Source organism: Centroberyx affinis, unplaced genomic scaffold (assembly GCF_046629955.1).
Source record: "Centroberyx affinis isolate AG114_WGS23_722 - 3 ecotype Tasmania unplaced genomic scaffold, CSIRO-AGI_Caff_v1 ptg000876l_1, whole genome shotgun sequence".
Taxonomy (NCBI): Eukaryota; Metazoa; Chordata; class Actinopteri; order Beryciformes; family Berycidae; genus Centroberyx; species Centroberyx affinis.
Window position 1 is genome coordinate 47,501 of NW_027279468.1, and position 26,822 is coordinate 74,322.

Genomic DNA, 26,822 nt, shown 5'->3' on the forward strand with positions numbered 1-26,822 from the left:
ATGAATCTATCAACATTATAATGGATTAATTTTCTGTTGATCAACTAATCGACTAGGGCTGAACAATTAATCAAAATTTTATCGAAATCGCAATATGGCCTACTGCAATTTTCAAATCACAGGAGGTGCAATATTTGTTAAAGGTGAAATGTGTCAAAATATCATTTTAAATGAAATATTGTGGTGCTGCAGAGATGTCCTGGCCTACACATCATATGCTACAGACTTAAGAAAACATCTTTGTTTGGTACAGATCCCCGCAAAAAAAAAATCACACCATAATCATTTTAATACGTTTTTCCAATGAAAACGAGAATAACGATGTGAAAATGATCATTCCCTCTAATATCGCGAATCATACCGCAATTGCAATATCAGTCAAAATAATCGCAATCAGATTTTTTTTTTTTCAAAATCGTTCAGCCCTGATGATCGACTGATCGCGTTCAGCGCTGACGAGGCTGTCACCTGTTCCACACTTTGACGGTGTCCCCGGAGGCGGACAGGACGGCCATGTTGTCGGAGCTGAAGGCGAGGGTGCGGGCGTCGGTGCGGTGGCCGCCCAGCGTCAGGCGAGCCGTCTTATTGGCCGCGGGGGTTTTGGCCGCCGGCTTCAGGCTGAACGTCTCCAGCGTGTTGTTCTGCAGCAGCAGCGCCACCTTCAGCTCCCCGCCCGCGCACCACAGGCAGTCCGCCCACCTGAGAGGGGAGGGGGGGGGGGGTAGGGGTAGATGTGTGTGTGTGTGTGTGTGTGTGGGTTAGGCCTGTGCCGATATGAACATTTCATAGTACGATTATCTTGACCAAAATGATCTCGATACACGATATTATGTCGATCATTAGCAAAAAGATGACAACTTTTAAGACACTACTCTACTATGCTTCTATCACTCAAAAACAAATTTATCATATCAATCACAAGACAGTTGACTTTTTTCTTTCATAACAAAAATACAAAATGCTGGTTCAGCTTATAGAAACTGTAAGGAGAGTTTTAAACAACACAAAAAAAAAAAAAAAAAAAAAAAAAACAGCATCTAAAACAAAGTGCATTTCAAATAAAGAGCTACTAGTCTATATCCACTTCAACTCAGTCAGCAACATGAATATAACAATTTATTAGAGGGCTCAACTGAAATAAAACATCAATGACAGATGTGGGCAGAGCTGGTTATCACAGTCGTCACGGTAATAATAATTAGTGGCGATGTCATAATTGCTACTGTTTTCTACCGTGATATATAGTAGTACCGGTTATTGTCCCATCCCTAGTGTGTGTGTGTGTGTGTGTGTGTGTGTGTGTGTAGGTGTATGCGTGCAACTCTCTGCGTCTGATAGAACATTTTGCATCATTGCAGTTAGTGGCTTACATGAGTGTTTGTGAGTTTAGGCTGGCTGAATGTTTGTGCCCTAAATGTGTGTTTTTCTCGGTCAGTCTGGGACTCAAACCCCGCGGCCTTGTGGACACGGTCTCTCCTCTCTGACCTCTGACCCCTGCTGTGATGCTCTGCAGTGACCCCGCGCTCACCTGATCTTGGAGGAGGCCTTGATGTTGATCAGCCGGAGGATTTCATCCTTCAGCGTCCTCTCCACCACCGGCTCCGCTGCAGCGTCCTCGGTCCTGCAGCGGGGGGGGGGGGGGGGGGGCAGACACACACACACACACACACACACACACACTATGTAGCATTCTGATTGAAAACTGTTAACACTGTATTTATACTGACTGGTATGGAGAGACAGAAAAGATTAAGACCAGTAACACTAGTACTAATACTAAAACAACGTATCTACTACTGCTACTGCTACTAATAATAATACAGCACTGCAGTCGCAGAAGCAGTAGAAGTAGCAGCAGTAGCACCAGTAGTAGTAGTAATAGTAGTAGTAGTATAAGTAGTAGCAGCACTATTAGTAGAAGTAGTATTAGAAGTAGTACTTGTAGTAGTATCAGTAGTAGTAGCTGTGGCAGTAGGAGTAGCTGTGGCAGTAGGAGTAGCAGCAGTATTAGTAGGACTAGAAGTATCAGTAGTAGTAGTAATAGCAGTAGTAGTAACAGTAGTAGTATCAGTAGTAGTAGTAGCTGTGGCAGTAGTAGTATCAGTAGTAGTAGTAGTAGTAGTAGTAATAGCAGTAGTAGTAACAGTAGTAGTACTATCAGTAGTAGTAGTAGTAATAGCTGTAGCAGTAACAGTAGTAGTAGTATCAGTAGTAGTAGTAATAGCAGTAGTAGTAACAGTAGTAGTAGTATCAGTAGTAGTAGCAGTAGTAATAGCAGTAGTAGTAACAGTAGTAGTAGTATCAGTAGTAGTAGCAGTAGTAATAGCAGTAGTAGTAACAGTAGTAGTAGTATCAGTAGTAGTAGCAGTAGTAATAGCAGTAGTAGTAACAGTAGTAGTAGTATCAGTAGTAGTAGCAGTAGTAATAGCAGTAGTAGTAACAGTAGTAGTAGTATCAGTAGTAGTAGCAGTAGTAATAGCAGTAGTAGTAACAGTAGTAGTAGTATCAGTAGTAGTAGCAGTAGTAATAGCAGTAGTAGTAACAGTAGTAGTAGTATCAGTAGTAGTAGTAATAGTAATAGCAGTAGTAGTAACAGTAGTAGTAGTATCAGTAGTAGTAGTAATAGTAATAGCAGTAGTAGTAACAGTAGTAGTAGTATCAGTAGTAGTAGTAATAGTAATAGCAGTAGTAGTAACAGTAGTAGTAGTATCAGTAGTAGTAGTAATAGTAATAGCAGTAGTAGTAACAGTAGTAGTAGTATCAGTAGTAGTAGTAATAGTAATAGCAGTAGTAGTAACAGTAGTAGTAGTATCAGTAGTAGTAGTAATAGTAATAGCAGTAGTAGTAACAGTAGTAGTATCAGTAGTAGTAGTAATACTAATAGCAGTAGTAGTAACAGTAGTAGTAGTATCAGTAGTAGTAGTAATAGTAATAGCAGTAGTAGTAACAGTAGTAGTAGTATCAGTAGTAGTAGCAGTAGATATAAATCATCTTACAAATGACCTAATCAGAAATCATTTGTTCTTGTTCTTACTTGGCCGCCTTCTTCTTTGCTTTCTTCACCTTCTTCACCATCTTCTTCTGCACTTCCTCCTCTGACAACACAGTGAAGAGCTCCAGCACCGAGTCGTTGCCCTGAGGGGGGGGGGGGGGGGGGATAAATAGGTGTAATATATGATATCAAATATTATTTGTATGCAGATAAAATATCAAGATCAACAATACATTTAAAGTCATAAAAAGGACATCTGGCTGCTCTGCTCGACCCTGACCGGATAAGCAGCTACAAAACGGATTGACTGATGGAAAAGATTATGATAAACACTGATTACAAAAAATATTACTGAACAACAATATAAAAATCTCTCTCTAATCACACACCAGTATGAATCCTGGTTTCTTAACCTATGGATCGGTACCCAAAATGGGCCATCAGTGTATTTCTATTTCGGCCCCAGGAGCCAAAACAAGAGACTCAACTTCTCATTTGGGTTCCTGGCTATTAAAAAAAAGGTTTTAAAAACTAAAGTGTAGAGAAATGGGCCTGATGTAAAATTTCAGGACTTTTCAGTGACTTTCCATAACTGAGTCGGAGCGCTTCCATGACCTCAAAACCTTTATTCCTTCCTGGTTTGTTAATGTTGTCAAAAACACATCCTGGTACATTCCAGTAAAACTCCCTGGTATTCCCTGACTTCCCACGGGAATCCTGACTCCCCCCCCCCCTCCCCCCCCCCGTCTGGAATACACCTTTCAAAAATATTCCAGGATATCCCAGGTCCTCCTCCGCCGATACTCACGTGGCAGGCGATGACCCGGGCCTTGGCGTCCGCGGTCAGGGACACGACGCGGTCTCTGGCCTCTCTGAGCAGCGAGCCGGCTTTCTTGCAACTCAAAATCCTCTGAGAGAAGAAGGAGAAGAAGAAGAAGAAGAAGAAGAAGAAGAAGAAGACGGAGACAGAAAATGGGAGTTTAAAGGCAAGGAGAGGCAGAGATTTATCTGAGCTGAAGGTGGAAAGAGGTCGTATTTTCTGGAGGAGGAGTATTTTCCTCTCCGTTTAAAGAGGCGATTTGTTCGGGAGCTCAGTTAAATCAGGTCTTAACGGAGAGTGTTGCAACTTGTTTTTTCCTGAAAGATGGTAAAATATGCATCATAAGGAGCCGCTGCGTGCTCGTTTTTTATGATTCGGGATGATTCCGATTTCGGGCTGAAAAAGTTTCACTTCATAAACCATATCCAGCTGTTCCTTCCATCTTTTCCTCCCCGATATTTCGCCACAAGCTGCAGGCTAACGATGAGCGACTGCTCTCTCGCGGCTTCGGGACTCACATCCGAGCCTTCCTCCGTGTCTTCATCATCGTCATCGTCGTCCAGCAGAGTTTTCCCCTTCTTCCCTTTGGGCTCGCCCTCCGCTCTTCCCTGAACAGAACACACAAGCAGACACACAGAGCTGAACACACCTCTTCTCTCGTGACGTTCAAACACTCATCCTCGACTTCTCTGTGGCCCCTTTTCAAATTTCCACGCCCAAATTTGAATGAGACTGAATTAAAAAAGTACCCGTCAACTACACTAACTTTAAAATCAGAGATTATAATATTATTTTAAAGGGGTAATACCTAGACTTTTCCTGTCCCCTGTAATATAGCCGAAAGCTCAGCAATAAAGCGCTGTGTATTTCAAGGCAGTGTGCATGGAATTCTTCTGTTCTATTTAGTAGGGCTGAACGATTTTGAAAAAAATATCTAATTGCGATTATTTTGACTGATATTGCATTTGCGATATGATTTGTGATATTAGAGGGAATGATAATTTTCACATCATTATTCTCATTTTCATTGAAAAACGTATTAAAATGATTATGGTGTGATTTTTGCGGGGATCTGTACCAAACAAAGATGTTTTCTTCAGTCTGTAGAATATGATGTGTAGGCCAGGACATCTCTGCAGAACCACAATATTTCATTTAAAATGCTATTTTGACACATTTCACCTTTCGCCTCCTGCGATTTGAAAAATTGCAATAGGCCATATTTCGATTTCGATAAAATTTCGATTAATTGTTCAGCCCTACTATTTAGTATTGCCCCCATAATATAAAATGACTATAATATAGTACTATATCTGCAGATAGAGTTGTTGATCAATACCAATGATTCAATGATTACTTCAACAGCTGCTGAGATTTCTGGCTTTCAAAACTGACTTTCACAGACTTACAGTATGTAGTGGGAAATCAGTTCTATCAATGTATCAATGTAGTTGCAATTCCTATAGATTCCCATAGATTACTTTATGTTATGATCTGTGAAATTCTTCTTGTTTTTTTTGTTTTTTTGGCAACATCTTTGGTGATAAGCAGTCATTGCTTTGGTGGTTTGCACACATGTAGACTGCAGCTACTAAACGACAGCGAAATCTACCAAAGAGCCGCATCTGCATCAATCCTCATCGCCCCTTCTCATCTTGGACTGTTTTTCATCTTTGAAATGTGACGCCGATGTTCACTCTGGTTTTTGGTTAAGAGACGCTCGCTTTCCTTTTCAGCACACCTGCCTTCCTCTAAGTCAGTGATTCTCAACCTTTTTCATATCATGGACCCCTAATGTAGTCCACATTAGGCCCACGGACCCCCATTTGACCCAAATCTGAGAATATTTGTATTGTTAGATATTATTAGATGATTTTGTTTTCCATGACTATCTGTATTGTAGGTAGAGAGATAACAGTGAAACTATGATCAAAACAGTCATTCTTCTACATTCTCTAATTGTGTTAACTTCTTGTAAATTAAATAGTGGTAAAGTTTAACAATTCATCATTTTCCTGGGGACCCTCTGGAATCCCCTCAAGGACCCCCGGTGGTCCCCGGACCCCACGTTGAGAACCACTGCTCTAAGTGATGCTTCTGTTTCCGTTTCCTTTTCCTTGGATTTTCTGTTGCTGCAGTTTGAGTTTCTCTTCTCTCTGTCTGTTCAGCCATGGTGGCTATCGCTGCTCGTACTCACTACCCAGTTCTTCCTCTTCTGTTTATTGCACACATTTATTCATATGAAAAAGTTGTTGGATTATTCCTTTAATGTCTCTGAGTATGAACACAGTGAGCAGGGTCTCTCCTCACCTGCTGCAGGTAGCTCAGGTCCCAGGCTCGCAGCTCGCTGTCTGCTGAGCCTGTCAGCAGCCGGTTCTCCTGGTTCAGCAGCACCATGCCCCACACCTGACACACACACACACACACACACACACACACACACACACACACACACACACACACACGCAAAACAAACACCGTCACTTCACTGTCACTTGTAAACACCGTCTTGCACCTAATTTTTTTCTATTTCTATTTCAGGAGCACTGCGCCTCACAACTAACACCCATATAAACACATACTGTAGATTATACACACACACACACACACACACACACAAAGTCAGTGTTTTTATGTGCAAACACATTGTACTGTCACTGTACAGTGCCTCGTCTTTTATGTGTGTTTGTTTTGTTCTCTAACACAGTGATTCTCAACCTTTTTCATATCAAGGACCCCAAATTTAGTCCACATTAGGGCCATGGACCCCCATTTGATGAGATTTTGTCTCTCGAACCCAAGTTGGAGAATATTTTTTATTGTTAGATATTATTTTGTCCAGAATTCCATGACTGTCTGTATTATAGGTAGAGAGATAACAGAGAAACTATGATCAAAACAGTCATTCTTCTACATTCTCTAATTGTGTTAACTTCTTGTAAATGAAATAATGCTGAAGTTTAACAATTCATCAATTTGCTGGGGACCACCTGGAACCCCCTCAAGGACCCCTGGTGGTCCCCGGACCCCACATTGAGAACCACTGCTCTAACACACCTGACACTGCCCCACATGGGCAGAAAAGTTGGGGGACAAAATCAAGTTTCAAGTTTTTATCTTTTGATCTCTATCTCACATTTGTGAAAACTGTTTTTTTTTGGGGTTTTTTTTTTCAAGATTGACAGTGTCAGGATCAGAGTGCTAAAGTGATCTAATCATCAACTTCTATTCAATCAAATAAATCAATCTTGTCTCATGTCAACAACAGACTTAATCCAATCAAACCACAAGGAAACTCAGTTTGCTTTACAGTAAAGAGCAGTCGAGCAGGAAGGGCCGTGGCAAGGAAATAAAAGAGTGTGAGAAGGGCTGGTGCAGGCCAAGTTTCACATTCACATCTGATCCCTCTGACAGCACCGGCTGTGTCTACCTGCACAGAGGAGCCCAGCTATTGGCTGTTCTCTGGTTCAGGTCTTGTTCAGGCTAATGTTTCACACAACACCTGCTTCTATGCACAAAATAGCATTGAAAACATGTTGGGCGACATATTTCTATGAAGAAAAGTGTATTCAATTATTGTGCTGGTAAAAATTATTCAGTAGGTAATTTTTTGTAGTTCACCGGCCCTTGGAAAGTGAGTTAAACACAGGGCTGGGTGATATGGTTGAAATCAATATCATGATAATCATAAGGATTTTTCTCTATATCAATATATATCATGATATGGTTCATGGTATGCAAAATCACGTTAAATAATCAAATTAATGTTCATCTCATTGAACCGAATGGTAATGTTAGGTGTGATGTCAAACAAAACAGAAATATTCAAATAATATTCCTACCATACCTCATTTTATCAGAGTTTTTAAGTAAAATTTGCTTGTCATCATCAATTCAGACAGCAGAAATGTGTGTCACAGTATTAGAATATCTTCCACTGAAAGACAATAAACGATAATAATGAATTATTGCCCAGCCCTAGTTAAACAGTTAATTTTGGAGGTTAAAACATTGTATTTCACATGCTTGGACCCTATTTCTGACAAGCTGTGATAAAACTCAATTCCTCTTGTATTATTGTACCAGCATTTAGTGGAAGGCCCACAATGGAAATAAGCTCTCGAGATTTATTGTGATATCCTTGATGATTTTATCGATGTGTACTTGAGGATATCCCTGCTTGGCGAAGGCATCCCCTTGTATATTTTTGATGATTATTGAATAAACTCGATCAATCGAGCCGCCCCCCCTGAGTCGCTCACCTCACTGCGATGGCCCACCATGGTCTTGAAGCAGTGCTGTGTGTCCAGGTCCCACCACTTCACAAAGCTGTCCTTGGAGCTGGACAGCAGAGAAACAGAGAGAAAAACCGGGTTTCATGTAGTTCTGAATGGAGTTGTTCATCTTCTCCATCCAGCAAATTCACTTCCAATTCTGTTTGCTGTCGGTTTCTTCAAATTCCAATTCCAGTTTCTCAGTTGAGCTGGAATTGATGAGTTCATTCACAAATTGACCCCGACTCTGATGTGCAGGTTCACAATGAGAGCAAATAGCTGTCTGGTCTTATTAAAGCTGGTAGGAAGTCATGTGGTTTGGCCTAAACTACCACATTATTTGCATACAAAGTGATACCAGGCTCATATTTTTATAACAAAAACAGAGATGGGAGAACTTCTCAAGCCCGTATTAGTGCAAAACCATACTGGGAGTAGCAGAAACACACTCATTAGACTGAATCTGCCTGGAGTCGAACAGACAGATGGTTTACAGATCACAGCCAAATAAACTCTGCTGGCCCGGATCCTCCAGTTCCATCTGTGAGTCCAGTACAGTCCGGGCCGCTCTCATTTTCCCCACATGAATTAAACCTGATGGTTTAGTGGGAGGGACACAAGCTGCAGGGTTAGAGCTGGTTTTGGACACAGAACTCTCATTGTTGTCTTTTTTTTAAAGGGGCAATAAATAATCTGGGACTCTTTTATTGAGCGCTATCGGCGACCATGGAATCAAAGCCTATGGTGGCCTGTAACAGACACAAACAATAAAGTCACATTTTCCCAATAGAGGAGTAAACTCGCTAATTAGAGCAGATATCCAACAGAAACTTCTAGTGAAGAGGCAATACTGTATATCACCATGTTAACTACTGGAATAATAATACTGCTTTGTCATTTGCTTTTTTGTCTTGAGAACAAAATATCTCATAACACCGTCCTCCATCTTTGAACAGTTGGAAATGAGACTAGCTGGGGGTGAGGAGTGTCTTGAAATGCCAATAATTGGGAGAGTTTTTATTCCAAAACTGAACATGAAATCTCAGCAGCTGGCAAAGCATATGTTGAGTCATTAGTATTGATAAACAACCCTATCAAATCCCACAGATATATTATGGTCATTTTGTGCTATGGGGCTGTAAAAACTTTATTTGTTGCATATTTAAAAGCTGTTTTCCTTTTCTGGACAGTTTGGGAGAGAGAGAGGGGGATGACATGTGACAAAGGTCCTGTGCTGGAGTCCAACCAGGACGACACAAACACATGCCCCTCTGCCATCAGGACTCCCTCCCTTTGTTTCACTGTTGTTCTCTCAATGAGAAATGACAGTTTTGTTGAACCCAAAGAGTCGGGGCGGGGAGTTACCTCGTCACCAGGAGGTTCTTGTCCTTGAGGAACAAAGCCTCTGTGATGACGTCTTTATGGCCCTTCAGCCGGTACAGGCCGCACTCGTTGATGATGTCCCACACTATCACATCTGTGTCCTGCAGGGGGGGGAAGAGGAAACAACACACTCAGCAACAAGGGCTACGGCAAGCAGGGCTCTGTCTGTAGCAGCTGTATGAATGCATAAACTGGGAAATTCAAAATAATGTCTTTTTCTCATCCCTGACTTACGGGCAGGGCAATATATCGATATTATATCGATATCTTGATATGAGACTAGATATCGCCTTAGATTTTGGATATGGTAATATGGTGATATGGCATAAGTGTCTTTTCCTGGTTTTAAAGGCTGCATTACAGTAAAGTGATGTCATTTTCTGAACTTACCAGAGAGGGAGAGAGAGTCAGAAGAGAGAGAGAAGAGAGAGAGAGGGAGAGAGAGTCAGAGAGATAGTCAGAGAGAGAGAGAGAGAGAGTTAGAGAGAGAGAGAGAGAAGAGAGTCAGAGAGAGAGAGATTGGATACAGAAAGTGAGATAAAGAGTTGGGATAGACTGATATATTGTATCCCGATGTATTGTTTTCCCTTCATTTATAGGAAAAATCTTGGATAATATTACACTGTGATATCATCAATTTCTGATGTTCAATTACATTCCAGGAGTTATTTTGTGACAAAGTGTTGTGTCTTTTTGGTGAACCCACTTTCCCTCAACCTGCCTCGTCCGTTTCTACTTCAGTTACTGGTTGCCTACATTTCCCAGAATGACCTGGCTGCACCCCCTTACTCAAACCTCAACCTGTCTCTCTGCTGCAGTGCATTCTGGTCTCTCTCCTGCTCCTGTGGGTGGAGAAACTGGTCTCTCTCCTCTTCTGCTTCAGAGTAGGGCTGGGCAATATATTGATATTATATCGATATCATGATATGAGACTAGATATCGTCTTAGATTTTGGATATGGTAATATCATGATATGAGATTAGATATCGTCTTAGATTTTGGATATGGTAATATGGTGATATGGCATAAGTGTCTTTTCCTGGTTTTAAAGGCTGCATTACAGTAAAGTGATGTCATTTTCTGAACTTACCAGACTGTTCTAGCTGTTCTATTATTTGCCTTTACCCACTTAGTCATTATATCCACATTACTTATGATTATTTATCAAAAATCCCTACAATATTGTTGCAATATCGATATTGAGGTATTTGGTCAAAAATATTGTCATATTTGATTTTGTCCATATCGCCCAGTCCTACCCTGACAGAGTCTGAAGCATCAAATACATACTGCATCTTTCCTAGTGGACCGCTGAATGAGTTCAATAATAGAAAAGGACAAAAAATAACTGCAACCCTAAGTCAGTGGTTCTCAACGTGGGGTCCGGGGACCACCAGGGGTCCTTGAGGGGGTTCCAGTGGGTCCCCAGCAAATTGATGAATTGTTAAACTTCATTATTTCATTTACAAGAACAATTATAGAATGTAGAAGAATGACTATTTTGATCAGAATTCCACTGTTATCTCTCTACCTTCAATACAGATAGTCATGGAATTCTGGACAAAATCATATCTGACAATACAAATATTCTCAGGTTTGGGTTTGAGAGACAAAATCTCATCAAATGGGGGTCCGGGGCCCAAATGTGGCCAAAATTAGGGGTCCTTGACATGAGAAAGGTTGAGAACCACTGCCCTGAGTTTTACTTGGGGAATATTTCAACCCGATGTGGTGCTTCGCTTTTTTCCCTTTGCTTGGTATTGACTCCAGTTCACAATATTGTCTGTGGGTCCGTTATGAAAACATAACGGAAACCCCCCGGCCGCCTCACCTTGGAGCCCGTGACGAGCCGGGCCCCCAGAGCGTCGTACCGGATGGCGCTGACGGCCGACTTGTGGCCGCTGAAGGAGACGGCGCTCTCGCCGCTCAGCAGGCTGAAGACCCGCACCGCCCCGTCCTCGTAACCCACGGCGATGTGGACGCCGTCCGGGGAGGGGCGGAGGAAGGTCACCTCGTGCTTGTGGCCCTGCAGGATCAGGACCTGGACGGAGAGACAGAGAGAGAGAGAGAGAGAGAGACAGAATGAGGTTTTGATTTTTTTTTGTCCTTTTTACATTTGTATATAATTGATGTTGTAGTAGCAGTAGTAATGGTGTGATGTTTTTATTTCACCTGTTATTTTACTTGTTTCGCACTGTTCACATTGTTCATATTGTTGTTGTGTAATAGGCTATGCTTTGGCAATACAAATGTGTGCATTTTGTCATGCCAATAAAGCACCATTGAATTGAATTGAATTGACAGAGAGACAGAGAGACCGAGAGAGGGGGAGAGAGAGAGAGAGAGAGAGAGACAGAGATGGACAGAGAGACAGACAGAGACAGAGAGAGAGAGAGAGAGAGAGAGAGACCGAGAGGGACAGAGACACAGAGAGAGAGAGACAGAGAGGGACAGAGAGACAGACAGAGACAGAGAGAAAAAGAGAGAAACAGAGAGACAGACAGAGACAGAGAGAGAGAGAGAGAGAGAGAGAGGGAGAGAGAGAGAGAGAGAGAGAGAGAGACAGGGAGACAGGGAGACAGAGAGGGACAGAGAGACAGAGAGAGAGAAACAGAGAGACAGAGAGGGACAGAGAGACAGAGAGACAGAGAAACAGAGAGACCGAGAGGGACAGAGAGACAGAGAGAGACAGAGAGAGACCGAGAGGGACAGAGAGACAGAGAGAGAGAGAAACAGAGAGAGAGACACAGAGAGACAGAGAGGGACAGAGAGACAGAGAGAGGGAGAAACAGAGAGACAGAGAGGGACAGAGAGACAGAGAGAGAAACAGAGAGACAGAGAGGGACAGAGAGACAGAGAGAGAGAGAAACAGAGAGACAGAGAGAGACAGAGAGAGAGAGAGAGAGAGAGAGAGAGAGACAGAGAGGGACAGAGAGAGAGAAACAGAGAGACAGAGAGGGACAGAGACAGATAGAGAGAGAAACAGAGAGACAGAGAGAGAGAGAGAGAGAGAGACAGAGAGGGACAGAGAGACAGACAGAGAGACAGACAGAGACAGAGAGAGAGAGAGAGAGAAACAGAGAGACAGACAGAGACAGAGAGAGAGAAAGAGAGAGAGAGAGACACACAGAGACAGAGAGGGACAGAGAGACAGACAGAGACAGAGAGAGAGAGAGAGAGAGAGAGAAACAGAGAGACAGAGAGAGACAGAGACAGAGACAGAGAGACAGAGAGGGACAGAGAGACAGAGAGAGAGAGACAGAACAGTGAGTGACCAATACACTTTTATTTTATTTTATTTTTTTTTCTCTTTGAATGTTATTGTGTACTGCATATAAAATGTGTGTAACCCTTGTTACCAACAAACATTAATTCCTTCACATAGTTTACTGATCCTCACTCTGTGATGAAGGCTCTGGGTACGGGAGCTGAACCTGCAGCAACCCAGTTCCTCTGTCCAGGCACTGACTCTCTCACACACACACACACACACATACATACACACACACACACACACACACACACACACACACACACACACACACACACCTAGACTGATATTCATCTTGATGCTTTGGCAATATTGTCTGTGAACTTTCATGCCAATAAAGCACATTGAATTGAATTGAATTGAATTGACAGAGAGAGAGAGAGAGAGAGAGAGAGAGAGAGAGAGAGAGAGAGAGAGACACAGAGAGACAGAGAGGGACAGAGAGACAGAGAGAGAGAAACAGAGAGACAGAGAGGGACAGAGAGAGAGAGACAGAGAGAGACAGAGAGAGGGCTGGTGTGTGAAACGTGGAGACGATCTGAGGCGGGAAGCGGTTAACTCAAAATATATAATCATTAGTCTCCTGGCAATCATGGCAACAAACCACGACCACCCTCTGAGCGCTGTCACCCTCCGCGTTCCCTCTCACCTTCTCTGCCTTCCGGACGTCCCAGATGAAGACGTGTTCGCACGCCGCCACGGCAACATAGCGGCCCTTCTCCCCCCCCCGCTGCGTCACGTAGCAGATGTTGGCTTTCTGGCTGCCGATCACGCCGAACACGGCGCTCGCGGCGTAGCGCAGGTACTGCTTGGTCAAACCCATGGCCCGAGGCTCCAGACGGCGCTCAGTCCTGTCAGGCAAAGAGGACGGAGGGATTTATTAGAGCCAACAGAAGACGACAGAGGTGTGACCAGGTCAACTTTGCTTGAGTCCCAAGTCTCAAGTCTAAATGTAGAACAGCAGGTCAAGTCAGAACAAATCAAGAGTCCAGTATCAATTTAATATCTTAAAGAAAACTAAATATCTAGGACTTTTCAATGCAACATGGTTTTAATAGGATAAAAACTTGGTAAGAGCATCATGAGTTTGATTTCTAGAATCAGTTTCAACTTCAATAAATTCAATCATTCCATACAAATTCAGAAAACAGAATTTAAATTCAGTCGTCTGCTGGAACAAATCTCATCACTTTCAATCTAAGTCATTTACACAAACACAAGATCTCAAGTCAAGACTTTAGAAACCTTTTCAAGTCATCAAAGTACAAGTCAGAGTCAAGTCCCAACTAGGGCTGAACGATTTTGAAAAAATATCTAATTGCGATTATTTTGACTGATATTGCAATTGCGATATGATTTGCGATATTAGAGGGAATGATCATTTTTACATCATTATTAGGGGTCCAAGCACGTAGTGCGAGGAACCCTATTGTAATTGTTCCGATTATTATTATTATTATTAGGGGTCCAAGCACATAAGTGCGAGGAACCCTATTGTAATTGTTCCGATTATTATTATTATTATTATTATTAGGGGTCCAAGCACGTAGTGCGAGGAACCCTATTGTAATTGTTCCGATTATTAGGGGTCCAAGCACATAAGTGCGAGGAACCCTATTGTAATTGTTCCGATTATTAGGGGTCCAAGCACATAAGTGCGAGGAACCCTATTGTAATTGTTCCGATTATTAGGGGTCCAAGCACATAAGTGCGAGGAACCCTATTGTAATTGTTCCGATTATTATTATTATTAGGGGTCCAAGCACGTAGTGCGGGGAACCCTATTGTAATTGTTCCGATTATTATTATTAGGGGTCCAAGCACGTAGTGCGAGGAACCCTATTGTAATTGTTCCGATTATTATTTTTCTTATTCTTCTCGTGCCCTAAAAGTATCTGGACCTCAGAAACCATAAGCCCCACAGCACCCAAACTTTCCACATAGGTTGGAAATGTCACCCACTACTCAGGCACAAAAAATGACACCAATCGACCTGAAGGTGGCGCTATAACAGCCCACTTCACGTTTTGGTCCATAACTCCTGAACCGTGAGTCACAGAATCAAAATTCCACTTCTCCTGGATTCCCTGGATCCCCATGCATCTATCCAGATAGGCCACGCCCATTTCCGTCTGACTAGATTTTCCGCCATTTTGAATTTTCTCAAACACCTATTTTTGCAAACTCCTCCTAGACCGTTGAGGCAATCATCTCCAAATTTGGTATGCATGATCTCTGGCCTCCCCTGATTAAAAGTTATGAAAAGATTTCATGTACTCCATATCGTCTGGCCGCTATAGGCCAATCAATTGTAGGGCGTGGCACATATGTGACAAAATGAGCCATAACTCATGAACGCCTTGTACTATCTTAACCAAAGTTGGTGCACTTGTGCAGGTATCAACTCTGAGGCCATGTGCAAAATTTGGTGCCAACAACACGCATGTACCCTAGAGGTCACCAGATTCTTGGACCCCGTCATTGCCGCTTGCGGCTATATTTATTATTATTATTTTTCTTCTCGTGCCCTAAAAGTATCTGCACCTCTGAAACCATAAGCCCCACAGCACCCAAACTTTCCACATAGGTTGGAAATGTCACCCACTACTCAGGCAACAAAAATGACACCAATCCACCTGATGGTGGCGCTATAACAGCCCCCTGCACGTTTTGGTCCATAACTCCTGAACCGTGAGTCACAGAATCAAAATTCCACTTCTCCTGGATTCCCTGGATCCCCATGCATCTATCCAGATAGGCCACGCCCATTTCCGTCTGACTAGATTTTCCGCCATTTTGAATTTTCTCAAAAACCTATTTTTGCCAACTCCTCCTAGACCGTTGAGGCAATCATCTCCAAATTTGGTGTGCATCACCTCTGGATCCCCATGATTAAAAGTTATGGAAATCGGTTTGATATTCCCTACCGTTCTGATTTAATTAGCTTCCAAAGTTTCATCAAACGTTGTGGGCGGGGTCTATTTCACAGAAACTGCCGTAACTCATGAGTGCATTATGCTACCTGCACCAAATTTGGTAGACATGTGCAGATGTCTACTCTGAGATACCAGCCCGAATGTCCTGTCATGTCACCCATAGGGGGCGCTACAGCAACGTTTCATATTTTAAATGCCCATAACTCAGTAACTATACATCATAGAAACAAAATTCTTTTGTTCCTGTATTCCTTGGGTAAAGCCGCATCATTTTGATAGGCTCCGCCCATTCCCGCCATATTTGATTTTACGCCATTTTGAATTTTCTCAAAAACCTATTTTTGCAAACTCCTCCTAGACCGTTGAGGCAATGATCTCCAAATTTGGTATGCATGATCTCTGGCCTCCCCTGATTAAAAGTCATGAAAAGATTTCCTGTACTCCATATCGTTTGGCCGCTATAGGCCAATCAATTGTAGGGCGTGGCACATATGTGACAAAATGAGCCATAACTCATGAACGCCTTGTGCTATCTCGACCAAAGTTGGTGCACTTGTGCAGGTATCAACTCTGAGGCCATGTGCAACTTTTGGTGCCAACGACACGCATGTACCCTAGAGGTCACCAGATTCTTGGACCCCGTCATTGCCGCATGCGGCTATATTTATTATTATTATTATTATTATTATTATTTTTCTTCTCGTGCCCTAAAAGTATCTGCACCTCTGAAACCATAAGCCCCACAGCACCCAAACTTTCCACATAGGTTGGAAATGTCACCCACTACTCAGGCAACAAAAATGACACCAATCCACCTGATGGTGGCGCTATAACAGCCCCCTGCACGTTTTGGTCCATAACTCCTGAACCGTGAGTCACAGAATCAAAATTCCACTTCTCCTGGATTCCCTGGATCCCCATGCATCTATCCAGATAGGCCACGCCCATTTCCGTCTGACTAGATTTTCCGCCATTTTGAATTTTATCAAAAACCTATTTTTGCCAACTCCTCCTAGACCGTTGAGGCAATCATCTCCAAATTTGGTGTGCATCACCTCTGGATCCCCATGATTAAAAGTTATGGAAATCGGTTTGATATTCCCTACCGTTCTGATTTAATTAGCTTCCAAAGTTTAATCAAACGTTGTGGGCGGGGTCTATTTCACAGAAACTGCCGTAACTCATGAGTGCATTATGCTACCTGCACCAAATTTGGTAGACATGTGCAGATGTCTACTCTGACATACCAGCCCGAATGTCCTGTCATGTCACCCATAGGGGGCGCTACAGCAACGTTTCAGATTTTAAATGCCCATAACTCAGTAACTATACATCATAGAAACACAATTCTTTTGTTCCTGTATTCCTTGGGTAAAGCCGCATCATTTTGATAGGCCCCGCCCAGTCCCGCCATATTAGAGTTTCCGCCATTTTGATTTTTCTGAAAAACCTATTTTTGCAAACTCCTCCTAGACCGTTGAGGCAATCATCTCCAAATTTGGTATGCGTTATCTCTGGCCTCTCCTGATTGCAAATTATGAAAAGATTTCCTGTACTCCATATCGTTTGGCCGCTACAGGCCAATCAATTATAGGGCGTGGCACATATGTGACAAAATTAGCCATAACTCATGAACGCCTTGTGCTATCTCAACCAAAGTTGGTGCACTTGTGCAGGTATCAACTCTGAGGCCATGTGCAAAATTTGGTGTCTATAACACGCATGTACCCTAGAGGTCACCAGATGCTTGGACCCCGTCATTGCCGCATGCGGCTATATTTATTATTATTAGGGGTCCAAGCACATAAGTGCGAGGAACCCTATTGTAATTGTTCCGATTATTAGGGGTCCAAGCACATAAGTGCGAGGAACCCTATTGTAATTGTTCCGATTATTATTATTAGGGGTCCAAGCACATAAGTGCGAGGAACCCTATTGTAATTGTTCCGATTATTATTATTATTATTAGGGGTCCAAGCACGTAGTGCGAGGAACCCTATTGTAATTGTTCCGATTATTATTTTTCTTATTCTTCTCGTGCCCTAAAAGTATCTGGACCTCAGAAACCATAAGCCCCACAGCACCCAAACTTTCCACATAGGTTGGAAATGTCACCCACTACTCAGGCACAAAAAATGACACCAATCGACCTGAAGGTGGCGCTATAACAGCCCACTTCACGTTTTGCTCCATAACTTCTGAACCGTGAGTCACAGAATCAAAATTCCACTTCTCCTGGATTCCCTGGATCCCCATGCATCTATCCAGATAGGCCACGCCCATTTCCGTCTGACTAGATTTTCCGCCATTTTGAATTTTATCAAAAACCTATTTTTGCGAACTCCTCCTAGACCGTTGAGGCAATCATCTCCAAATTTGGTATGCATGATCTCTGGCCTCCCCTGATTAAAAGTTATGAAAAGATTTCATGTACTCCATATCGTCTGGCCGCTATAGGCCAATCAATTGTAGGGCGTGGCACATATGTGACAAAATGAGCCATAACTCATGAACGCCTTGTACTATCTTAACCAAAGTTGGTGCACTTGTGCAGGTATCAACTCTGAGGCCATGTGCAAAATTTGGTGCCAACAACACGCATGTACCCTAGAGGTCACCAGATTCTTGGACCCCGTCATTGCCGCTTGCGGCTATATTTATTATTATTTTTCTTCTCGTGCCCTAAAAGTATCTGCACCTCAGAAACCATAAGCCCCACAGCACCCAAACTTTCCACATAGGTTGGAAATGTCACCCACTACTCAGGCAACAAAAATGACACCAATCCACCTGATGGTGGCGCTATAACAGCCCCCTGCACGTTTTGGTCCATAACTCCTGAACCGTGAGTCACAGAATCAAAATTCCACTTCTCCTGGATTCCCTGGATCCCCATGCATCTATCCAGATAGGCCACGCCCATTTCCGTCTGACTAGATTTTCCGCCATTTTGAATTTTATCAAAAACCTATTTTTGCCAACTCCTCCTAGACCGTTGAGGCAATCATCTCCAAATTTGGTGTGCATCACCTCTGGATCCCCATGATTAAAAGTTATGGAAATCGGTTTGATATTCCCTACCGTTCTGATTTAATTAGCTTCCAAAGTTTAATCAAACGTTGTGGGCGGGGTCTATTTCACAGAAACTGCCGTAACTCATGAGTGCATTATGCTACCTGCACCAAATTTGGTACACATGTGCAGATGTCTACTCTGAGATACCAGCCCGAATGTCCTGTCATGTCACCGATAGGGGGCGCTACAGCAATGTTTCAGATTTTCAATGCCCATAACTCAGTAACTATACATCATAGAAACACAATTCTTTTGTTCCTGTATTCCTTGTGTAAAGCCGCATCATTTTGATAGGCTCCGCCTATTCCCGCCATTTTTGATTTTCCGCCATTTTGAATTTTCTCAAAAACCTATTTTTGCAAACTCCTCCTAGACCGTTGAGGCAATCATCTCCAAATTTGGTATGCGTTATCTCTGGCCTCTCCTGATTGCAAATTATGAAAAGATTTCCTGTACTCCATATCGTTTGGCCGCTACAGGCCAATCAATTATAGGGCGTGGCACATATGTGACAAAATTAGCCATAACTCATGAACGCCTTGTGCTATCTCAACCAAAGTTGGTGCACTTGTGCAGGTATCAACTCTGAGGCCATGTGCAAAATTTGGTGTCTATAACACGCATGTACCCTAGAGGTCACCAGATGCTTGGACCCCGTCATTGCCGCATGCGGCTATATTTATTATTATTTTTCTTCTCGTGCCCTAAAAGTATATGCACCTCAGAAACCATATGCCCCACAGCACCCAAACTTTCCACATAGGTTGGAAATGTCACCCACTACTCAGGCAACAAAAATGACACCAATCCACCTGATGGTGGCGCTATAACAGCCCCCTGCACGTTTTGGTCCATAACTCCTGAACCGTGGGTCACAGAATCAAAATTCCACTTCTCCTGGATTCCCTGGATCCCCCTGCATCTATCCAGATAGGCCACGCCCATTTCCGTCTGACTAGATTTTCCGCCATTTTGAATTTTCTCAAAAACCTATTTTTGCCAACTCCTCCTAGACCGTTGAGGCAATCATCTCCAAATTTGGTGTGCATCACCTCTGGATCCCCATGATTAAAAGTTATGGAAATCGGTTTGATATTCCCTACAGTTCTGATTTAATTAGCTTCCAAAGTTTAATCAAACGTTGTGGGCGGGGTCTATTTCACAGAAACTGCCGTAACTCATGAGTGCATTATGCTACCTGCACCAAATTTGGTAGACATGTGTAGATGTCTACTCTGAGATACCAGCCCGAATGTCCTGTCATGTCACCCATAGGGGGCGCTACAGCAACGTTTCAGATTTTAAATGCCCATAACTCAGTAACTATACATCATAGAAACACAATTCTTTTGTTCCTGTATTCCTTGGGTAAAGCCGCATCATTGTGATAGGCCACGCCCATTGGCGACTTATCAGATTTTCCGCCATGTTGAATTTTCTCAAAAACCTATTTTTGCGAACTCCCCCTAGACCGTCGAGGCAATCATCTCCAGATTTGGTATGCATGATCTCTGGCCTCCCCTGATTAAAAGTCATGAAAAGATTTCCTGTACTCCATATCGTTTGGCCGCTACAGGCCAATCAATTGTAGGGCGTGGCACATATGTGACAAAATGAGCCATAACTCATGAACGCCTTGTGCTATCTCAACCAAAGTTGGTGCAGTTGTGCAGGTATCAACTCTGAGGCCATGTGCAAAATTTGGTGTCTATAACACGCATTTACCCTAGAGGTCACCAGATGCTTGGACCCCGTCATTGCCGCATGCGGCTATATTTATTATTATTATTAGGGGTCCAAGCACGTAGTGCGAGGAACCCTATTGTAATTGTTCCGATTATTATTATTATTATTATTATTATTTTTCTTCTCGTGCCCTAAAAGTATCTGCACCTCAGAAACCATAAGCCCCACAGCACCCAAACTTTCCACATAGGTTGGAAATGTCACCCACTACTCAGGCAACAAAAATGACACCAATCCACCTGATGGTGGCGCTATAACAGCCCCCTGCACGTTTTGGTCCATAACTCCTGAACCGTGAGTCACAGAATCAAAATTCCACTTCTCCTGGATTCCCTGGATCCCCATGCATCTCTCCAAATAGGCCACGCCCATTTCCGTCTGACTAGATTTTCCGCCATTTTGAATTTTCTCAAAAACCTATTTTTGCCAACTCCTCCTAGACCGTTGAGGCAATCATCTCCAAATTTGGTGTGCATCACCTCTGGATCCCCATGATTAAAAGTTATGGAAATCGGTTTGATATTCCCTACCGTTCTGATTTAATTAGCTTCCAAAGTTTAATCAAACGTTGTGGGCGGGGTCTATTTCACAGAAACTGCCGTAACTCATGAGTGCATTATGCTACCTGCACCAAATTTGGTACACATGTGCAGATGTCTACTCTGAGATACCAACGTGAATGTCCTGTCATGTCACCCATAGGGGGCGCTACAGCAACGTTTCAGATTTTAAATGCCCATAACTCAGTAACTATACATCATAGACACAAAATTATTTTGTTCCTGTATTCCTTGGGTAAAGCCGCATCATTGTGATAGGCCCCGCCCAGTCCCGCCATATTAGATTTTCCGCCATTTTGAATTTTCTCAAAAACCTATTTTTGCAAACTCCTCCTAGACCGTTGAGGCAATCATCTCCAAATTTGGTATGCATGATCTCTGGCCTCCCCTGATTAAAAGTTATGAAAAGATTTCCTGTACTCCATATCGTTTGGCCGCTATAGGCCAATCATTTGTGGGGCGTGGCACATATGTGACAAAATGAGCCATAACTCATGAACGCCTTGTGCTGTCTTAACCAAAGTTGGTGCACTTGTGCAGGTATCAACTCTGGGGCCATGTGCAAAATTTGGTGTCTATAACACGCATTTACCCTAGAGGTCACCAGATGCTTGGACTTTTTATTATTATTTTTCTTCTCGTGCCCTAAAAGTATCTGCACCTCATAAACCATAAGCCCCACAGCACCCAAACTTTCCACATAGGTTGGAAATGTCACCCACTACTCAGGCAACAAAAATGACACCAATCCACCTGATGGTGGCGCTATAACAGCCCCCTGCACGTTTTGGTCCATAACTCCTGAACCGTGAGTCACAGAATCAAAATTCCACTTCTCCTGGATTCCCTGGATCCCCATGCATCTATCCAGATAGGCCACGCCCATTTCCGTCTGACTAGATTTTCCGCCATTTTGAATTTTCTCAAAAACCTACTTTTGCGAACTCCTCCTAGACCGTTGAGGCAATCATCTCCAAATTTGGTGTGCATCACCTCTGGATCCCCATGATCAAAAGTTATGGAAATCGTTTTGATATACCTTACCGTTCTGATTTAATTAGCTTCCAAAGTTTAATCAAACGTTGTGGGCGGGGTCTATTTCACAGAAACTGCCGTAACTCATGAGTGCATTATGCTACCTGCACCAAATTTGGTACACATGTGCACATGTCTACTCTGACATACCAGCCCGAATGTCCTGTCATGTCACCCATAGGGGGCGCTACAGCAACGTTTCAGATTTTAAATGCCCATAACTCAGTAACTATACATCATAGAAACACAATTCTTTTGTTCCTGTATTCCTTGGTTACAGCCGCATCATTGTGATAGGCCACGCCCATTGGCGACTTATCAGATTTTCCGCCATTTTGAATTTTCTCAAAAACCTATTTTTGCGAACTCCTCCTAGACCGTTGAGGCAATCATCTCCAAATTTGGTATGCATGATCTCTGGATGCCCATGATTAAAAGTCATGAAAAGATTTCCTGTACTCCATATCGTTTGGCCGCTATAGGCCAATCAATTGTAGGGCGTGGCACATAGGTGACAAAATGAGCCATAACTCATGAACGCCTTGTGCTATCTCAACCAAAGTTGGTGCACTTGTGCAGGTATCAACTCTGAGGACATGTGCAACATTTGGTGTCTATAACACGCATTTACCCTAGAGGTCACCAGATGCTTGGACCCCGTCATTGCCGTATGCGGCTATATTTATTATTATTTTTCTTTTTCTTCTCGTGCCTTAAAAGTGTCTGCACCTCAGAAACCATAAGCCCCACAGCACCCAAACTTTCCACATAGGTTGGAAATGTCACCCACTACTCAGGCAACAAAAATGACACCAATCCACCTGATGGTGGCGCTATAACAGCCCCCTGCACGTTTTGGTCCATAACTCCTGAACCGTGAGTCACAGAATCAAAATTCCACTTCTCCTGGATTCCCTGGATCCCCATGCATCTATCCAGATAGGCCACGCCCATTTCCGTCTGACTAGATTTTCCGCCATTTTGAATTTGATCAAAAACCTATTTTTGCCAACTCCTCCTAGACCGTTGAGGCAATCATCTCCAAATTTGGTGTGCATCACCTCTGGATCCCCATGATTAAAAGTTATGGAAATCGTTTTGATATTCCCTACCGTTCTGATTTAATTAGCTTCCAAAGTTTAATCAAACGTTGTGGGCGGGGTCTATTTCACAGAAACTGCCGTAACTCATGAGTGCATTATGCTACCTGCACCAAATTTGGTACACATGTGTAGATGTCTACTCTGAGATACCAGACCGAATGTCCTGTCATGTCACCCATAGGGGGCGCTACAGCAATGTTTCAGATTTTAAATGCCCATAACTCAGTAACTATACATCATAGAAACACAATTCTTTTGTTCCTGTATTCCTTGGGTAAAGCCGCATCATTGTGATAGGCCACGCCCATTGGCGACTTATCAGATTTTCCGCCATGTTGAATTTTCTCAAAAACCTATTTTTGCAAACTCCTCCTAGACCGTTGAGGCAATCATCTCCAGATTTGGTATGCATGATCTCTGGCCTCCCCTGATTAAAAGTCATGAAAAGATTTCCTGGACTCCATATCGTTTGGCCGCTACAGGCCAATCAATTGTAGGGCGTGGCACATATGTGACAAAATGAGCCATAACTCATGAACGCCTTGTGCTATCTCAACCAAAGTTGGTGCACTTGTGCAGGTATCAACTCTGAGGACATGTGCAAAATTTGGTGTCTATAACACGCATGTACCCTAGAGGTCACCAGATGCTTGGACCCCGTCATTGCCGCATGCGGCTATATTTATTATTATTATTTTTCTTCTCGTGCCCTAAAAGTATCTGCACCTCAGAAACCATAAGCCCCACAGCACCCAAACTTTCCACATAGGTTGGAAATGTCACCCACTACTCAGGCAACAAAAATGACACCAATCCACCTGATGGTGGCGCTATAACAGCCCCCTGCACGTTTTGGTCCATAACTCCTGAACCGTGAGTCACAGAATCAAAATTCCACTTCTCCTGGATTCCCTGGATCCCCATGCATCTATCCAGATAGGCCACGCCCATTTCCGTCTGACTAGATTTTCCGCCATTTTGAATTTTTTCAAAAACCTACTTTTGCGAACTCCTCCTACACCGTTGAGGCAATCATCTCCAAATTTGGTGTGCATCACCTCTGGATCCCCATGATCAAAAGTTATGGAAATCGTTTTGATATACCTTACCGTTCTGATTTAATTAGCTTCCAAAGTTTAATCAAACGTTGTGGGTGGGGTCTATTTCACAGAAACTGCTGTAACTCATGAGTGCATTATGCTACCTGCACCAAATTTGGTAGACATGTGCACATGTCTACTCTGAGATACCAGCCCGAATGTCCTGTCATGTCACCCATAGGGGGCGCTACAGCAACGTTTCAGATTTTAAATGCCCATAACTCAGTAACTATACATCATAGAAACACAATTCTTTTGTTCCTGTATTCCTTGGGTAAAGCCGCACCATTTTGATAGGCTCCGCCCATTTCCGCCATTTTTAATTATCCGCCATTTTTAATTTTCTCAAAAACCTATTTTTGCGAACTCCTCCTACACCGTTGAGGCAATCATCTCCAGATTTGGTATGCATGATCTCTGGCCTCCCCTGATTAAAAGTCATGAAAAGATTTCCTGTACTCCATATCGTTTGGCCGCTACAGGCCAATCAATTGTAGGGCGTGGCACATATGTGACAAAATGACCCATAACTCACGAACGCCTTGTGCTATCTCAACCAAAGTTGGTGCAGTTGTGCAGGTATCAACTCTGAGGACATGTGCAACATTTGGTGCCAACAACACGCATGTACCCTAGAGGTCACCAGATGCTTGGACCCCGTCATTGCCGCATGCGGCTATATTTATTATTATTATTTTTCTTTTTCTTCTCGTGCCTTAAAAGTGTCTGCACCTCAGAAACCATAAGCCCCACAGCACCCAAACTTTCCACATAGGTTGGAAATATCACCCACTACTCAGGCAACAAAAATGACACCGATCCACCTGATGGTGGCGCTATAACAGCCCCCTGCACGTTTTGGTCCATAACTCCTGAACCGTGAGTCACAGAATCAAAATTCCACTTCTCCTGGATTCCCTTGATCCCCATGCATCTATCCAGATAGGCCACGCCCATTTCCGTCTGACTAGATTTTCCGCCATTTTGAATTTTCTCTAAAACCTATTTTTGCCAACTCCTCCTAGACCGTTGAGGCAATCATCTCCAAATTTGGTGTGCATCACCTCTGGATCCCCATGATTAAAAGTTATGGAAATCGGTTTGATATTCCCTACCCTTCTGATTTAATTAGCTTCCAAAGTTTAATCAAACGTTGTGGGCGGGGTCTATTTCACAGAAACTGCCGTAACTCATGAGTGCATTATGCTACCTGCACCAAATTTGGTACACATGTGCAGATGTCTACTCTGAGATACCAGCCCGAATGTCCTGTCATGTCACCCATAGGGGGCGCTACAGCAACGTTTTAAATTTGAAATGCCCATAACTCAGTAACTAGACATCATAGACACAAAATTCTTTTGTTCCTGTATTCCTTGGGTAACGCCGCATCATTGTGATAGGCCCCGCCCATTCCCGACATATTTGATTTTCCGCCATTTTGAATTTTCTCAAAAACCTATTTTTGCTAACTCCTCCTAGACAGTTGAGCCAATCATCTCCAAATTTGGTATGCATGATCTCTGGATGCCCATGATTAAAAGTCATGAAAAGATTTCCTGTACTCCATATCGTTTGGCCGCTACAGGCCAATCAATTGTAGGGCGTGGCACATATGTGACAAAATGAGCCATAACTCATGAACGCCTTGTGCTATCTCAACCAAAGTTGGTGCACTTATGCAGGTATCAACTCTGAGGCCATGTGCAACATTTGGTGTCTATAACACGCATGTACCCTAGAGGTCACCAGATGCTTGGACCCCGTCATTGCCGCATGCGGCTATATTTATTATTAGGGGTCCAAGCACGTAGTGCGAGGAACCCTATTGTAATTGTTCCGATTATTATTTTTCTTATTCTTCTCGTGCCCTAAAAGTATCTGGACCTCAGAAACCATAAGCCCCACAGCACCCAAACTTTCCACATAGGTTGGAAATGTCACCCACTACTCAGGCACAAAAAATGACACCAATCGACCTGAAGGTGGCGCTATAACAGCCCACTTCACGTTTTGGTCCATAACTTCTGAACCGTGAGTCACAGAATCAAAATTCCACTTCTCCTGGATTCCCTGGATCCCCATGCATCTATCCAGATAGGCCACGCCCATTTCCGTCTGACTAGATTTTCCGCCATTTTGAATTTTCTCAAAAACCTATTTTTGCGAACTCCTCCTAGACCGTTGAGGCAATCATCTCCAAATTTGGTATGCATGATCTCTGGCCTCCCCTGATTAAAAGTTATGAAAAGATTTCATGTACTCCTTATCGTCTGGCCGCTATAGGCCAATCAATTGTAGGGCGTGGCACATATGTGACAAAATGAGCCATAACTCATGAACGCCTTGTACTATATTAACCAAAGTTGGTGCACTTGTGCAGGTATCAACTCTGAGGCCATGTGCAAAATTTGGTGCCAACAACACGCATGTACCCTAGAGGTCACCAGATTCTTGGACCCCGTCATTGCCGCTTGCGGCTATATTTATTATTATTATTTTTCTTCTCGTGCCCTAAAAGTATCTG

General features: G+C 43.1%; 1 protein-coding gene across 1 annotated transcript in view; it reads right to left on the reverse strand.

The window, feature by feature from the left end:
- wdr3 (WD repeat domain 3) overlaps positions 1 to 26,822 on the reverse strand; it is a 56,293-nt gene that overhangs the window by 13,153 nt on the left and 16,318 nt on the right. The window contains exons 2-11 of the mRNA XM_071521230.1: positions 13,390 to 13,591; positions 11,301 to 11,510; positions 9,452 to 9,570; positions 8,075 to 8,153; positions 6,123 to 6,218; positions 4,331 to 4,420; positions 3,801 to 3,902; positions 3,035 to 3,135; positions 1,529 to 1,621; positions 469 to 699 (exon numbers count right to left, since the gene is read on the reverse strand). Coding sequence (XP_071377331.1) covers positions 469 to 699; positions 1,529 to 1,621; positions 3,035 to 3,135; positions 3,801 to 3,902; positions 4,331 to 4,420; positions 6,123 to 6,218; positions 8,075 to 8,153; positions 9,452 to 9,570; positions 11,301 to 11,510; positions 13,390 to 13,563 — 1,295 coding nt within the window. The 5' untranslated portion in view covers positions 13,564 to 13,591. The remainder of the gene's footprint in view (positions 1 to 468; positions 700 to 1,528; positions 1,622 to 3,034; positions 3,136 to 3,800; positions 3,903 to 4,330; positions 4,421 to 6,122; positions 6,219 to 8,074; positions 8,154 to 9,451; positions 9,571 to 11,300; positions 11,511 to 13,389; positions 13,592 to 26,822) is intronic.